The sequence below is a fragment of the Malania oleifera genome, chromosome 7, assembly GCF_029873635.1.
Source record: "Malania oleifera isolate guangnan ecotype guangnan chromosome 7, ASM2987363v1, whole genome shotgun sequence".
Taxonomy (NCBI): domain Eukaryota; kingdom Viridiplantae; phylum Streptophyta; class Magnoliopsida; order Santalales; family Ximeniaceae; genus Malania; species Malania oleifera.
Genome location: NC_080423.1, coordinates 98,331,383 through 98,348,999, shown reverse-complemented (window position 1 = coordinate 98,348,999; position 17,617 = coordinate 98,331,383). Strand labels below are relative to the sequence as shown.

At 35.7% G+C, this 17,617-nt stretch overlaps 1 protein-coding gene across 1 annotated transcript; it reads left to right on the top strand.

The window, feature by feature from the left end:
* Window positions 1-2,015: 2,015 nt before the first annotated feature.
* Window positions 2,016-3,174, top strand: LOC131159294 (E3 ubiquitin-protein ligase SGR9, amyloplastic). The gene has a single exon (XM_058114059.1). The coding sequence runs from the start codon at window positions 2,085-2,087 to the stop codon at window positions 2,928-2,930; it is 846 nt and encodes a 281-aa protein (XP_057970042.1). The 5' UTR covers window positions 2,016-2,084; the 3' UTR covers window positions 2,931-3,174.
* Window positions 3,175-17,617: the final 14,443 nt, after the last annotated feature.

Here is a 17,617-nt window from a genome sequence, read left to right as displayed (position 1 = left end):
TTCTCCTCTAGTCATTAATTAATAGTAGAGATGTTCACAAAATAATAATAATAATAATAATAATAATACTAATAATGAACAATTGTTATCTTATTATTATTAATTTTTTACTTTATCTTTAAAGGGTGAAAGCAGTCTTGCATAATTGCAGATCCCACTTTTGGTTGCCCAAGCTGGGCATCACTGTGTCTATTGTGGAAAGACAGTTATGACCTTATATTCCTCAACATGTTACCTGTTCATATGCACCTATCCTGATGTTTAAAAAAAAAAAAAAAAAAAAAAGGATGAAGGCCTCGGACCTTAAGTTTCAAAAATTTTATCGACCTCCATGAAAGTTTAAAAAATACCATAAATCTCTCCAATTTCTTTTCAAAACACTTTTTTTTTCATTAAAATACAAGAGGAGATTTTTGTCTTTTTAACAAATTTCAATAGAGTTAATGTTTTTTTACCAAACCTAGAAGGTTAGTATCTTGTACCCTATTTATCTAAGGAATTTAAGAGAAGGTAATTAGTTCTTAATATGAAATTAACTTTTCATTTTTTTTTCTTAATCCTCTCTTCTTTTCTTCCCAAACGATGGCTATGAAGTTGTGGGGTAGATGGCACATTTGGGGACAATGGATTGATGCGAAAGAAATTGACTTTATGCCAATATCTTGTTATCAATCGAAAGCAATCAACAAGAAAAAGACTTTCAAGGCTCTGGATGAATTTCGAGGGATCTCTTTAATGTGTTGATCAGAAGATAATTTGTGTATTAACAAATGTTATAATTTAGGGGTAAGAATGAGTTTGGTTCTTGTTGTTTCCCCCAATTTCTTTTTTTTAAAGATAAACATTTTCAACTTTTAAAAGTTAATTTTAATTTTTTAAGATAATTTTTAAAAATTACATATTTAAAATTTTTAAAAGCTAAAAGTTAGTTTTTTCTCCAACAAAACATTCTATTTCATTCTTGTCCTTAATTTTTTCTAAATATTACAAAACTATCAGAGTATTAATAATATTCCCTAAAAGTATATATTCATTTAAGTCGTTTTACATACTTTTAGATAGTTTGTGTAACTTTTTCTACCACATACTCAGAGTCAAATTTTCTTTCAGTTCGGTCGGTTTTGAGTTTAGTTAAGTATGAAATTTCGGTCAATTTGATTAATAAATTTTTTAACAAAATTTTTTGATTAGTTCGGTTAATTGACCGAATGCTTGCCCCTACTTGGGGACGAAATGTTTTTCAAACAATATCAAACTCCCTTTCATCAACTCCTTTTTAAAAGGTCATTTTAGAAAATTGAGAAGCCAAACCAAGCCTAAGACGAATGCCTTCTTAGTATCCATCTCTTAGGTTTCAAAACTATAACTTGAGGAGGGGTAGATGCAATACTCCTAGTAAAGATAATATAGCGTAATACGATTAAAGAAGCATTTTACATGATTCATTACTATTAGGTTATGTTCAGAAACATAAATTTCAGAAATTAAATTTAAATTTTGATAAAATTCAACACAATTATGCAACTGATTTTATTCTAATCAATAAAGATCTGATTGGAGATCCAAATTGCGAATCCCCAATATGAGTAGGAATTGCCCAAACCCCAGAGGGATGGAGCTAGGAGATCCGAGATGGAAGGGAGCATAAGCATATGCAAGTATGCATGAAGGGTGACAAAATGACCTTGATAGAAGAGCAAGAGAGAGAATGAATAATATGCCTAGGGACTTGCAGTAGTGTGACTAGTTTTACTTAACTTTTATTATTTTAAAGTGGGAGATTTGGAGGAGGGCAAGAGGAAGACGCCAACTCATTCTTTCTTTTCTTTATGTGGTTGTTGTTATATGCATTGACAAGAATAGATAGGGTTATTTTGGAACGTGCATGGTCTGGACAGGTGCCCTTGTCTTGGACACCATACCCCCCAACATTTGGACCCCCTCCCCTCTCTTCCCACTATGAGAAAACAGGATGCCCAAATATATATATATATTCCCCAATCCCCATGGCAAAACCGTAACTCGCTTGAGTTGGCAAAAAGCCCAATTAAGCAATTAGCACAGCATCCCACTCCCATACAGCAATGGAAGAAGAAGAAGAGCAACAGGGTAGTGACGAGGAACAAACCATAACGGTAATAATGGCTGCACTATCCGCCCTCTCTCCTCCCCACCTCCTCCGCCTCTCCCACTCCATCTCCGCCCTCTTCCTCCGCCACCACCGCCGCCTCTCCTCCCTCCTCTCCTCCCCTTCCCTCTTCTCCCTCGCCCTCCTCCGCCTCCGCTCCCTCTCCCTCCCCTCCAAGTCCCTTCTCCTCGCCCGCCACCTCCTCTCCTCCCTTGTCCCCGTCGCAGTCGTCGCCACCGCCGCCACCCCTCCCCCCCCCTCCTCCACCCTCCTCCGCCTCCCCGACTACGACGCCGTCTTGCTCCTCCTCCTTCTCTGCGAACTCCATCACTACGACCCCCACGCCCTCTCCCCCGCCGCCTCCCACTCCGAGTGGCGCGCAATCCTCTGCCGGTATTACTCCGACTCTATCCTGTCCGTCTCCGGCATCGGCGGACCCGGAGCCTCCTTGATTCTGTGCATCCAGGCGGCGGCGAGGTGCCGGAGGCTTCTCGGAGCAATGGGCTGCAAGGCCGGGAGGGCGGTAGCGGCTTCGCCGGCAGCGGTGGTGGCGCTGCCGTCCGTGGCTGCGGGCGGCGGAGTGGAGTGTGCGATATGCAGGGAGGAGATGTGGGAAGGGAGAGACGTGTGCGAGCTGCCATGTCAGCACTTGTTTCACTGGAGTTGCATTTTGCCGTGGGCGAGGAAGAGGAACACGTGTCCCTGTTGCCGGTTTCAGTTACCGTCCGACGACGTTTTCGGGGAGATCGAACGGCTGTGGGAGGCTCTGGTCAAGATCGGCGGTCGGGGAGACTGTACCTGATGATTAGGATGACCACGGGTAGCATCGATTATGATGCCACTTCTACGACCGTTTGTCACGAGGGGTCTCACTTCGCACAAAACGAAATGAGGTGGGCCCAGTGAAATTGGGCCTGGGCCAGGCCGCTTGGGGACCAGAAATGTGTGGACTGGATGTTTAATGGTCGTGAATATTGATTTGTACTCGGTCGATGGTAAGCAAACAAATGAAGTCAAAATCAATTAATAAATGTTCTTGCATCCTACATGCTTTTATGTGGTCTAAATTTTTTATTTTAGTTATTATAGATTTATATAACAAATACTAGTTGAAGAGCATACCAAAAAATAAATAAACAATAATTAATATGTCCATAGTGATGTCACGACTAGTAATACTACCATGATAGGCCCCTGACAACTCTGAGCTCAGGTTGTAGCAAGGAATTATAGATACATGTGTCCACTTTTCCCTTTCTTCCACTTGCCTCTCGTCACATGACAAACTATGATCAAGAGCATTTTATTTTTTGGTACAATAGTTGAATTAGCTCTTAAACTCCACTAAGAACTCAAAAAATATGAAGAAAAAGAAAAAATAAATGTAAAGGAATCCTTATGTTATGGTTATCCAAAAAAAATGAAAAATAAAATAAAATAATATACCAAATCTATACATAAAAATTTGATTTTACACGTCATTAAAAGCATGCCTAGACCAGTAATGACGCGGATCAACATGCCTAGACCAACAATGGTTCATCTGATGAGTACCGCTCATGAGGCCCCAAAAATATGTTCAATTGATTAGCATGACTCACGAGAAAACAAAGGAATGAACACAACTCACCAGTAATGACTCATGCGATGAGTAGAACTCTTTAGGCCCTGAAGACCTACCCACTTGATGAGCACTGCTCATGAGACAACGAAGGAGTGAGCACGACTCACCTATAATGATCATCTGATGAGCACAATTCATGAGGCAACAAAAAAGAGAGCACGACTCACCTATAATGGCCCATCTACACAAAGGAGTGGACACGACTCACCCATAATGGCCATCTGATGATCACAACTCATGAGACCTTGAGATCTTGCCCACTTGATGAACACAACTCATGAGGCATAGAGGAGTGAGCATAGCTCACCTGTATTGGGCCATTTGATGAGTAGAGCTCGTGAGACCCTGTAAACCTGGCCATTTGATGAGCACGGTTCATGAGACATAGAGGAGTGAGCACAATTCACCTAAATGGCCCATTTGAGCCGCCAGGTAGTTCTCAACCAGCATGGCTTAGAAGGAAACCATATAACTTGCTCTCTAAGTCACTCGTGGACCGGTTCATATTACTACTTTCAAATAAGATAAATTTATTTCAAATATTCAAGAGTATTTGTAATTGATACACCCAAAATTGATAGGTATGCCCATATGAGCGGATAGTTGTTAGGCCAACATTGGACAACATTTGATAACTCGCATAACCGCCTTCAAGTTATTAATAACCCCTGATGCGGTTATAAGAGCTACTATTGATGTACTGCATAACAGTTTTGAGTCACCCATAACCCCTCTAAGTATAATGATGAGTCACCCATAACCCTCCTAAGCATAATGACACACTCATAAATTTCAAGTTGACGGGGAGCCTGCCTTCACCACTATATAAAGGGGATCTCAAGAGGAGGTAAGCATCTCATTCTCACTCGATCTTCATTTATTGTTGCAATTTAAACCTCTTATTCCCTAATATAGGCATCAAAATGATCCCTCGGAGTACACTCTGAGTCCTCCAAGTCATTCTTGTTTGATTCCTTTTAGGTGGTCGTGGTCAAATAACGGTTTTACAAAAGCCATAGGACTCTTGGCAACAACAATACCAAAGTGTCCTTAATTTGTAACTTTGTATGCTTATAAGCATAGATTTGTTAAAAACATACGTAGAATATGACATAATTTTTAATCAATAAAAGTAACAAAATGCTCTAGTGTTGCATTAATTCATTTCTTTTAGGACATTGCTAAGTAATATGATAATCTTTTTCAATGAACTCTTAATTGAATAAGCCAACATTATAGGTTTAATTTGTCAAAAATGATCAAGTGAATATTTCAAAATTATAGGTTTAGATAGAGAAAATAAAGAACAATTTATAGCTTCTTCACTAGTATATGTGCAATCTTAAATACTAATATGAAAATTAGTCTGAGAAAAATATTCGTAAATGGTTCCAATAAATTCTAATATTACCTCAAACGTTAACATTTTTATCTAAACTCATAAGTACATATAAGTAAATATAGTGAAATTAAGGTTACGTTTGATTCGTGGAGTATGTATTCTTAGATAAAAGGATGGTTATTGTGAAAGAATTAGTAGAAGACCATGCGATGCACAAGAATGATTTCAAAAATAAATCTTAAATAAGTTTATTATACTGTAAGATTAAAAAAAAAAAAAAAATTTCAATCTTATGCATTAAATTAAAAAAAAAATTAGTCGTATAATTAGGTCTACACCAATAAATTTTTACAACATTTTCCATATATTTTAAACATTTTCTTTAAATCCACTTTGGTAAAAACGTTTAGTATTGAGTTGCTTTTAAAAAAAAAATACTTTACTTAATTTGAAATTGTCCAATAGTATGTATAGTATGTATAATTTATTATGTAGGTTAATATTTTGAAACTGATCCAAAAATAAAATTTAAAATATTTCGAAATTGTAATATTATTTTTAGTTTAACTTTTGTATCAACTAATGATATATGAATTAAAAATTGAAAAAAATTACGCAAATGGCCTCAGATTTTCAGTAAAAAAAAAATAATATGAAGGTATCTTACAGTTTCAGATTAATTATGTTAGTCTCATTAATTTTTCTTGGCAAAACATGTTAATAAAACCAAAAGATTCACGCAACAGTAATTAAATTTTGATACTAACTAATTTTATAACTATTAACGAAAAGTTTGCAGCTTACTCCCCCATTGCTTGTGACAAATATGCCAAATTAACGCTCAATTTTATTATCAACCACGGAAGCTCATGTTACGGTTAACAAAATCTTAAATGCTGGGTAGATTTTAATCTAACTAATTAATAATTTTTTAATTTACTTAATGATTTTATGAATGTTTTGGTCCTTTCGATACCTCTTATTTGTAAAAATAATAAAATTACTATTTTATATATTTTTTAAAAGCATAAGAAGATTTAGTGGTCATAGTGAAACTCCAAGTTACCTTCTTATTTTTGAGTCAAACCACAAAATGATATCTGTAATCTTGAAATTTTCTATTACCATCAATCATAGATGAATAATTTTTTTGTTACACTCTACCATCCTTGCTAGATTTTTTTACTTTATTAATGGGAGCATAACTTTATTTACAATTATTATTTTTAAACTTATCCATAAATTTAATGACGATATATTATTTTGAAACCACCTCATAAACTCAAAATTTAATTTATTTGACATTTAATCAACGTTTAATTAAATTTATGTAACTACTAATATATATATATATATATATATATATATATATTGATGATCCATATTACATTTTTATTTTCTTAATGAGAGTATATCTTTATTTAAGATTGTTTATTTATGTTCTTAATGTAGAATATGTGATTTATAATGACGCTAATAACTTAGAGTTTGAAATATATTTACTTATAGTTATTCGTAATTAAATTTAAAATGAATGAAGAGTTTATATTATCATGGAAAATACAAATTTTTAACATAAAGTTGTACAATGTTTAAATAAATTAATTATACAATATTTTTAAGGCAATTTAACCACATAATTAGACATTGACTTTGAAATTTTGGTAATATTTTTAAATTTTCCTTAAACCCTACTTTGGTGAAAACATTAATTGTTGGGATACTTTTTTCTTGATTTTTTTAATATGTTGGCATTATCCAATAAATTTATAATTTCATAAAATAAAATTTTTTGAACTAACACATAAGTAAAAGTATTAATTATTTTAAAAATATAGTATGAATTTATGATTTTATTTTTGTTGCCGCTGATGATAATTAAATTAAAGTTTTCTATAACTGCTAGCCATAATTGAAGTAAAACTTGTGTAACTGTTTACATAATTTGATATCCACTATCCTTAAAACTATCCCATAAAAATAAAATGAGTAATCTTTTGAAATCACTTTTTAAATTTATAATTTAATTTATCTGACAAATCATAATTGAATTAAAATTAATGTGACACTAGTCCCTACGGGCATGGCGTGGTGGAAAGGCATCATCACACAAAAAAGAGCATTGGAGGTTCAATTCCAGGTAGATACACTCAAGGAACTAGTGGTACCTGTGGATGGTAAGAATTTATTCTGTGAGCCAGTGGGGGGACCGTAGATGGTGAGAGTTCGCTTTGTGAGCCAGCAGGGACCGTGAATGGTGAGAGTTCTCAGTGAACCAGCGGAGAACGTGGATGGTAATGGATATGTGTCCCGGGGGTTTGATTGGCCGAACGTCCAACTGATGCACGGAATCCGTGTTCGTATTCCGGACTTTACCTGATTAGCGAGACCTAGGGGGAGGTCGTCGATTCGTAGGTTTGGTGCCGCACTAGGGGTCCGAAGGGCTTGCTGGTAGCTGGAGTTCCAATGTAATAAAAAAAACAAAAAATGGAAAATAATGCGACACTAATATACATTACTTTTTTACTCTTCTTATTACATATTTTGTTCTATTAATGAAGTCAATTCCTATTTCTATGTCATTAATGTAGATTTTAATTGTTCACAAGCTAATCTAAAATGATGAGACATGGAGTTTTACCATTGTTAAATACAAAATTTTGAAGTGTGAGGAGGTAATTACTTGCATGGTCTAACACGAAAAAGGAGAAAAAAAAAAAAAAAAAAACTCATTCAAAATGTGATTTAAAAATTGTAAAATATTCAATGAATTTTAAATTGAATAGGCTAATTATAATTTGAAACTAACCCACAAATAACGTCATTAATATTTTTTTAGACTTTTATAAGAGTTAATGATACTTCAATTAAAACTTTCTATGATTCTAATTGAATTAAGATTTTTTAAAATTACTAATATAACATAACAACACCATACTTGCCGGGTACGAAAGCTAGTAGTTCCTAGTATAAATTATAGAAGTTAATAGACTCAAAATTTTTGTGTATTTTAATCCAACAAATGAAAAACAAACATATAGTTTGTTTATATGATTTTATATGAGAGACTATGCATTGAATATTAATAATTTGGAACGTGACCAAAAAGTAAATTAGCAACTTAATCTATTTCTTGGGTTGATTAATTCGGCCCATTTAAATGAATTGAGTGACATTAGTATGACATCATAATTATATTATTATTTTACATAATTTTAGAAAAAATTAAAAATTACAAAAAAAAAAGGGAAAAGAAAAGAAAAAAATGCTTTTGATATTTCTACTTTGCCAATTCTAATATGTATGCAGTGGAGAATTTGAAAGGTCATATACCAATGCGTATAGGGAAAGATGGAGTTCATTCATTTGGAAGGTTGATCTCAATTCTCAAACAATGATAATTGTTCCTCTTATTACAAGATCATATGCAAATGTATGAGATTTTTGTCCATACTATTGACCACATGTTGTTCTTGCTCTCCATGGGATTAGTCTTGGTGTGCACCCTAACTTGGAGATTGGATTAGGGCATAGGAAACCAAAAAACTCTTGTTGAGCAAAAGAGAACTTGACTTTTGTTTGGATTGGGCCATTCAAGTCAACTCAGTCCTTGGTTTGATTTGATTTTCACCGAGTTAATAAAATTCTAAATTAAACCTTTGACTCAACCTGAACAAAGATTCGATTCTCAATTAAATCAAAATTGTGATATACCCAAAATTAATAGGCATATTTATGAGGGATCATAATTAAGAAACCGCAATTATACCCCCAGCATAATACCCTTAAATTATCCAAAACCCCCCACAAACATATTAATGAGCCCATAAATATTAAATTAAAAAGGGCATGCCTCTACCACTATTAAAGGGTACTCAGAGAGAAGGTGAGCATCTCATTCTCACTATTATTCTTTACTCTTGTAATATAAACCTCCCTTGATTCCTAACTTAAGCATTAAAGTGATCTCCCGGAGTACATATCGGGTCCTCCAAGTTATTCTTATTTGATTCCTTTCAGATGGCCACGATCGAAGGTTGATCCTCGAAAGTCATTCAATTTTTAGCTACAATAGTTGACGCTATTTGTGAGAATTTGGGGAGGGGGGTGGGGTTTCATCTTTGACCATGGCCATGTTGCATAATTTCAAATCAGAACCCGTTGTGGGAGACCAATCGCCCCAGTTAAATCATTCTACTCTAGAAAACAATTTAAATGTGCCACTGAATGAAATTTTGACTTTCCAGAAAAGAGTAGAAGACATGTTCACTATGATATTGCACCAGAGAAAGGATCATATGGAACATGGTCCAAAGGCTACCCTAATAGAAGTAGCATCTGACAGGATGGCAGCAGTGCCACAAGAAGCCAATATAAAGGTCTCAAATCCAACAAAAAAGATAGAAGATGTAAATAGTGTGGGTATCTATGAGCAATAGTCCCAGGAGTTGGAAGAAAAATTCAAACAAATTGACCAATTGGAAAAATTGGTGAAGGAAGTGCACAACTATCCCTCTATAGGGGAGTCGTCAACCAAATATTTGGACCCTCCTTTTATTAAATATGTAATGGAGATTCCTTTGCTAAGTAAGTTTAAAATTCCAAGTATTGAAGGGTATGATGGGTTGTCCAATCCTTTGGATTACTTGGAAACCTTTAGAGTATTAATGTAATTGCAAGGCGCGCCAAGTGCAACCATGTGATGAGCATTTGCAACTACCCTAAATGGGAATGTTAGGGCATGATATCGAGCTTTAAAGCCTGACTTCATTAGGTCCTTTTCTAAAATGGAGCAACAGTTTATAAGACATTTTGTCAGTAGCCGAAAAAGGGAGAAAACTTTAGCCAATCTGATGAGTCTTTTCCAAGGGGAGAAGGAAACATTAAAGGAGTTCATGTGTTGTTTTGTCAATACTACTTTAGAAATTCGAAACATAGATCACGATGTAGAAGTATCAGCTTCGACGACAACTCTTCAACCGAGGGATTTCCTAAATTTGTTGGGAGAAAAAACTCAACAAATATGGGAGAATTAATGACACGAGCCAAAAAATACATCAATTTAGAGGAGTAACCATGACAAGGAGCTGGATCAATTTGAAAAGGAAGAGCCCAAAGGACATGGATAAAGCAACTAAGGGGACAAAGAGGCAAGAAAATAACAAAAATCTAACAGTTTAAAAAAAGGCAAGACTCATGTTTACTATATAACTACCTAATCGAAAATGAAATCAGATCCTTACCTCGATTTTAGGGACAATCTAAAAAATCTTCAAAACGATGACATAATCCGCTATAACTGTAGAGTTTCTCTTTCTGATCCACGCTGAAACCTCTGATCGTCGAAAGGGACGACGAACGGCGAAGAATCGGAGAGAGAGAGAGAGAGAGAGAGAGAGAGAGAGAGAGAGAGAGAGAGCTGGTTCTAGAGAGAGATATATATATATTTTGGGTTTTCTTTACTCTTAAGCAACCAAAAATGATATTTATAGAGCCTTTGATTGAGTCAAATTTGTTGACGAGGCAGCGCCTTCGTCGATGAGCCAGCCACTCAGTTCGTGTAAGAACCCGAACCGTGAGATGTGGGTTTATATTGTAAAAGAGGGGTAAAAATGGAAATTCTGTAGACTTCGTCGATGAAGTCATAATTCGTCAACGAAGATTGAAGGCTTTTCATCGACAAAATTTAGAGGTTCGTCGACGAAAAAAAGCCGAGCAGCGGAAATTAGAAATATTAGGCTTCGTTGACGAAGTCTCTGATTGCTCGACGAAATCCCTGACTTTTCATTGACGAAGGCACCTTTTCGTCAACAAAATCCCTCGGGTCAAAGGTCTATAAAAGGATCTTTTGGGTTTCTTCATTGCTAAGTTATGGATTATCTCTCTCTCTCTCTCTCTAGATTTTGAAGCTCTCTCTCTCTCTCTCTCTCTTCGATTCCTTCCCCGTTTGTTGCCGGATTCACAAATCCAAAGTTACTGCGAGGATCAGTGAAGGATTCTCTACATTTCTACTAGATCGGAATCTCGTTTCGAAGGATTTTAGGTTTCGGGCCAAAATCGAGGTAAGACTCGGTTTTCATTTTTGATTTGATATATGTATAGTAGTACGGATTGTAAGTATGTTTTGTACTATGGTTTGTAGGTTTTGGAGTTTCGGTTCATAGTTTTGAGGACCGTAAAGTTCGTAGTTGGAATTCAGGTTAAGGTAAGGGTATTCTGTTTATATCAGTCCATTTTTGAAATCAGGATCGGTAAGCTTGTAGGCTACGATCGTATGTATGTTTTGGCTACTTATTTGGGGAAATCTATCGGGTAAAAATGTGGGATTTTTGTGTTACAGTTTTCGAGAAAATTGGGGATTTCGGATATCATCTCTACTTTGTTTGGAAAACCACTTGTCTTGTTTAAACTGTATTATTGAGGTGACCGTAATTCATATTTGCATAAACTGTATACTTGAAATTGTAAATGATATGATTTTTCATAAACCAAATAAGTGTGATATGTATGGTTGCATGTATTTTGTTTCAGATATTTGTGAAACACCCATGTGGCGGCTAATTACCATACGCTGAAATGTATAGGAACGTGAGTTCCAAAATGATTCCAGGTTTTGTGAAATCGGCTAGGGGCGGCTAATTACCGTACGCCGAGAGTGATCGGCTCTATATCCGAGGGTGTGAAATATCACCAGTCTAATTTTGGTTGGTCACCGAAGTGGTGTGAGCTATATGCTACATCGTATGGGGCAATGGATTCACTGTGGGCCTAGGTCGTCGCAGCGTAGTTTTGCATGTGGCAATGTAATCGGGGTGAGACTAGGTGACCTTGTGTAGTTTTGTATGTAGCAATGGATTCACTATTGGGCCTGAGTCGTAGATCTTCGTAGTTGCACGTGTAGTAATGATTACTATGAGACTAGGTGACCTTGTGTAGTTGCGTATGAAGTAATGGATTCACCATTAGGCCTTGATCGTCGCAGCGTAGTTGTGTATGTAGCAATGTAATCACTGTGAGATGAGGTGACTTGGTGTAGTTGTGAACTAGTGTGATGACACTGACCGTATGTATGTATGTATGTATGTATGTATGTTTGGTATCGTATGAACTGGAATGGTTTTCTGAAAATACTGGAACTGTATGTATTTGTATGAAACTGTACGAATTGTTTCAAATTGTATCGTATGTATAGTGTTATGAAGTATGTAAAATGACACTGGTATGCCACACACTAATATAAACTATTTTCTTCCTTACTGAGAGGTGTCTCACCCCGAATGTACATACAATATTTTTCAGGGCCTTCAGGTAGCGGTAAGTAACATCCTAGCATCTGGAAGTAAGGTGTCGTAGCTACTGCTAGTACCTTCTAGGTACAAGTTTTGGTATCCAGGTTGTCAGGATAATTTTTGTAGACACCTGGGGTATGTTTTGTAATATGGGAATATATATCCTAGATTGTATAGTATAGACTCTGGTATGGTATCATTTATGTATAAAGACTGTTTTCCGCTGCGTATGTTGGATGAGTATGGATGTATGTATGTATGTATGAGGGCATTCGTTCGCCCCATAGGGTTGGACCCTCTTTATATGTATAAAGCTGATCGTGAAGGGACCTAAAGTAGGGCGCTTGTTTCCACTCCTTTTGCTTGTTCTAGCACGTTCTCTAGTTTCTTCTATTAATTCTTTTGCTTGTAATAGTGTTTTAGATCTTAGTATGGTGTGACATCATCGTTTATGACATCCCAATACTTAGATCTTATCTCATTTATTGAACTCTGGTTTACTTGGTAATAAAGAACGTTCTTCTTTATCTCTTGAGTGTGCCTTTTGCAAACTTGGTAAAAGCAAGACTCTTCCCTTCCCCTTGCATGCTAGTAGAGCTTCTCAATGTTTTGAGTTTATCCATAGTGATGTTTGGGGACCTTCCCCGATTAGTTCACATGAAAAAATACTATGTGACTTTCATTGATGATCATAGCAAATTTACTTGAATCTAATTTCTTCGCTCTAAATCTGAGGTTTTTCGTACTTTCATAAGTTTTTAGCATATGTTAACAATCAATTTTCTGCTTCTATTAAGACATTACGCACAAATTCTGGTGGTGAATATGTGTCTATTGAGTTTCAGGCATTTTTGGCTTCTAAAGGCATTATTCATCAACATTCATGTCTTGCTACTCCCTAACAGAATAGAGTTGCCGAACGGAAAAATCGTCATCTCCTAGATGTGGTCTGTACTCTCTTTCTAGAATTCTCTGTTCCATCCTTGTTCTGGGCTGAGGCTCTAAAATTTGCTACTTACTTGATTAATCATTTACCTTCTCAAGTCCTACTCATGGAGTCTCCCTATTTCCATTTATTTGCTAAGCGACCTAGTTACAATAACCTCCGTACCTTTGGTTATGTATGTTTTGTTCATTTACCTCATCATGAGTGACATAAATTATCTACTCAATATGTTCGATGTGCATTCTTGGGATTCAATGTCTGTCAAAAGGGTTTTGTTTGCTATGATCCTACATTTCATCGTACACGCATCTTTAGGAATGTTATTTTCTTTGAAAATCAACATTTCTTTCCTATATCCGCTGTACTCTCCTCTTCTACTATGATTCTCCCCTCCTTTGAGGACGGGTCTTGGATCCTCATCCAATCAGTTCTCGTTTTAAACCAAGTATTGTGTATACGCGGCACCCCCGCCTACAGTTTCTTCCAGTAGCTCATCCGATATCTGATCCTACCATGCTCCAGATTTAGTCAGTTGCAGCACCTCCAGAGCCTTTGGTATGTCGCTCACATGCTGCCAAGTAGGATTGTAGGCGACAAGCTATGCAAGAAGAAATTGTCGCTCTAGAGGCCAATCACACCTGGGACATTGAGCCTTTTCATCCCCCCATTGTTCCTTTGGGTTGTAAATGGGTTTACTCAGTCAAGGTCCAATCTAATGGAAGTATGGATCGTTACAAAGCTTGCCTTGTTGCATTTAGGAATAATCAGGAATATGATGTCAATTATGAAGAGACCTTTGCTTATGTGGCTAAGATGACTACTGTTCGTACGATTCTAGCTATTGCTACTTTCAGTGAGTGGCAACTACATCAGATGGATATCAAGAATGCTTTCTTCACAGGGATCTTAAAGTGTGTATTTATATAAAGCCACCCTCAGGCTTGTTTCCCTCTTTGACTTCACATGTGTTTAAGTTTCATCGTTCTCTTTATGGTCTCAAACAAGCTCCGAGGGCCTGGTTTGATAAATTCCGCACGACTTTATTACAATTTTCATTCAAGCAGAGCAAGTATGACACTTCATTGTTTCTTTGGAAATCAGACATGGGTATTGTTGTTCTTTTGGTTTATGTTGATGATATTGTGATTACTGGTTCCAATTCTGCTTTACTTAACCAGCTCAAGACTCATATCTCATAATCCTTTCATATGAAAGATCTTGGCTCTCTTATATATTTTCTTGGTCTTGAGGTGAATCATAGTCCCTCAGGTATTTCACTCAATCAACATAAGTATGCTAGTGACTTGGTGGTCACAGCTAGCCTTCGGAAGGGTATTTCTGTAGATACTCCCATGGAATTAAATGTCAATCTTCGCGAAGAGGAGGGTGATTTACTTGCTGATCCTAGTTTATACTAGAAATTGGTGGGTAGTCTAGTCTATCTCACCATTACAAGACCAGACATTTCTTTTTCTATGTAGCAAGTCAGTCAGTTTCTTCAGGCTCCTCGTCATCTTCATTTGGCTGCTGTCCGTAGGATCATATGCTATGTTTAGGGCACTTCTCCTCGTGGTTTATTCTTCCCTGCAGGAAATTTTACTCGCCTTGCTGCTTATAGGGATGTTGATTGGGCTGGTTGTGCAGATACACGTTGCTCCATCACTGGTTGGTGTGTGTTCTTAGGTGATGCATGGATCCCTTGGAAGAGTAAGAAGCAAGACAGAGTTTCTAAGTCATCGACGAAATCTGAATACCGGGCAATGTCTCTTGCTTGTTCTGAAATTATTTGGCTTCGAGGTTTGCTTGATAAGCTAGGTTTTTCTGAGACCAATCCTATACCTCTACATGCCAATAATATGAGTGCTATCCAGATCATGGCCAATCTTGTCCATCATGAGCGCACGAAGCATTTTGAAGTCGATTGTCACTCTATCCGTGAAACACTTGAAGCTCGTGTTATCACTCTTCCACACATTTCCACTGAATTACAAATTTCGGATATCTTCACCAGGGCTCTCACTCGTCATCGACATTGCTTCCTAAGTAGCAAATTGATGCTTGTTGATCAACTCACATCAATTTGAGAGGGGCTGTCAACGGAACAACGAACAAAAAAGCAAAAGATTTCTTTCCTTACTTCAGCCCACATTTATTTCCTTATATTTCAATTCATTATTTTGCACAATCAGCATATATTTAGTTTACATGTGTAGGGCTTGACAGATTATAGTTTACTTGTATAGGGTTAGAATCATGTTAGACCTTATTTACTTTCTATGTATAGCATTCTTGTAAATGCTATATATAATATACAGAACTCAAGGCCAATTCATTCCGCCATTCAAAAAATATTCGACACTCATTCCATCAAAACAGCCCATTCTTTATCCTCATTTTTTAAAAAACGAAGCATGCATTTACTTAAATAGTTAAATGTCACTTAAAGAAAAAGTAAATGGTGAAATAAACCCCATTCTAAAATTAGATGACTTTTGAATCAACCATTAAACACACATTAAACAAAAGAAGGATGGCAGCTTATAGCTATGGGTTATTAATATGAAATATTTTAAGGTATATTTCTTCTCTTCCTGTTTATTTTGGGGGGAGGTGGGGGACTGAAACAAAATCTACTCCAATGAGATGCTTCTTTATCACTTAAAATCCAAGCATGATGACATACACATACAACAATTGTCCTGTGAATGCATTAAATTTCAAGCTTTTTTATTTCTAATATTTTAGAGTGATGATTACAGGCAATAAGTCCACTCAGTTACCCATTAAAAGAAGAAGCAGAAAGAGAGAAAATACGGTCTATTTAGTATCCTTTAAGGGATTGTTTGGAGCCATTTATAGAAAAGTATTTTTTCTGAAAAAAGCACTTATCTGAAAAAGCCCCTGATTGTAACACCTTAAAAAATAAGTACTTTTTTCAGAAAAAGTACTTATTTAAATACCTAGGTCAATAAGTAGTGTTTTGTTCACACTCAAATAAGTGCTTATTTCAAAAAGTACTTTTCCAAACTACTTTCTTTTTAGAAAAATAAGTAATTTTGGAAGAATTATTTTTCTGAAAAATGCAATGATAATAAGTAATCTCAGACTATTTTTAGATAAGTACTTTTACAATAAGCACCATTTCCAGAAAAGCACTTTGTCAGAATTTTATTTTTTGTTTTCTTTTATTCTTTTATTTTAAAACTTTACATAAATAATTTTTAAACATATTAAATATACAAAATTGGTCTTGAAAATTATAAGTTTAAAGTATATGCGCTTTAAAGAAAAAGATAAAAATGGCTTATTGTAGGAGCAATAACCTGCTGATGCCGGACCAGCGCCCAGCAATCTTCATTATTCAACAACAATCCAATTTGTCACAATCTTATCAGAACTTACTAAAACAAATTTTCACCATTCAACAGCAATTCAATTTTTCAGAATTTCAACAATGCTACAATAATTACCACGAACAATTTTTCAACAACAAATTTTCTATAACAATTATGTTATTGTAGTTAAATAGTAACAAGTCAGCAAGAACATAATCTTTCAGAAAGAACAGTAGCGCATCATCATATAATGAATGAATTCATCATATAATTTTGTTTTTTGAAGAACAATAGAATTTCATCACGTAATGGATGAACAGCATCATTTTTTTTAGTAAAGTAGTTGCAAGTCTGCAAGAACATCATCATTTAGTAAATGAACATTTCATGAAAAAAAAAAAATCATATAGCAATATTTTTCACAAATATTCTAATGGAATGTAAGATCCTCAAATATGTAGCAAAAAGAACTTTTTAATTTAGATGGAAATGAAACCAAGAAACAAATCCGACAAGAAGGAATGATGATTGGAAATGCTAGAAATTATCAGCCCAGTAACAGGAATACAGAATTACAAATTATTTTGATACCTTCATTCACAATAAACACACTGATCAAATTACTAACAAGCACACAGACTCTCAAAAAAATTGGCATGGGGGTGGGGAAGAGGGATCCTTAGATACGAATGGGACAAATTATCGTAGAGTTCTGCTTTTACCAGATGACCGAAACAAAGCTCCCACAGACAGCTACAAATCACCACTAAATCTAAGAACCCCTAAATCTCCAAATCTCAAAGCACAGGAAATCCAAAAGGAAATGGATTTTTTTTAATAAGAAAAAAAAAAAAATGGAGACTGCTGGAGCAAAGAAACATGAAAGAATAGAAGGAGGCAAGTGAGACTGTGAGAGATAAGAATGACCAGGTAATCATCGTCTTTCCCTTCCT

Excerpts from the sequence above, each read along its gene's own strand:
- LOC131159294 (XM_058114059.1), top strand. The coding sequence starts at position 2,085 with ATGGAAGAAGAAGAAGAGCAACAGGGTAGTGACGAGGAACAAACCATA.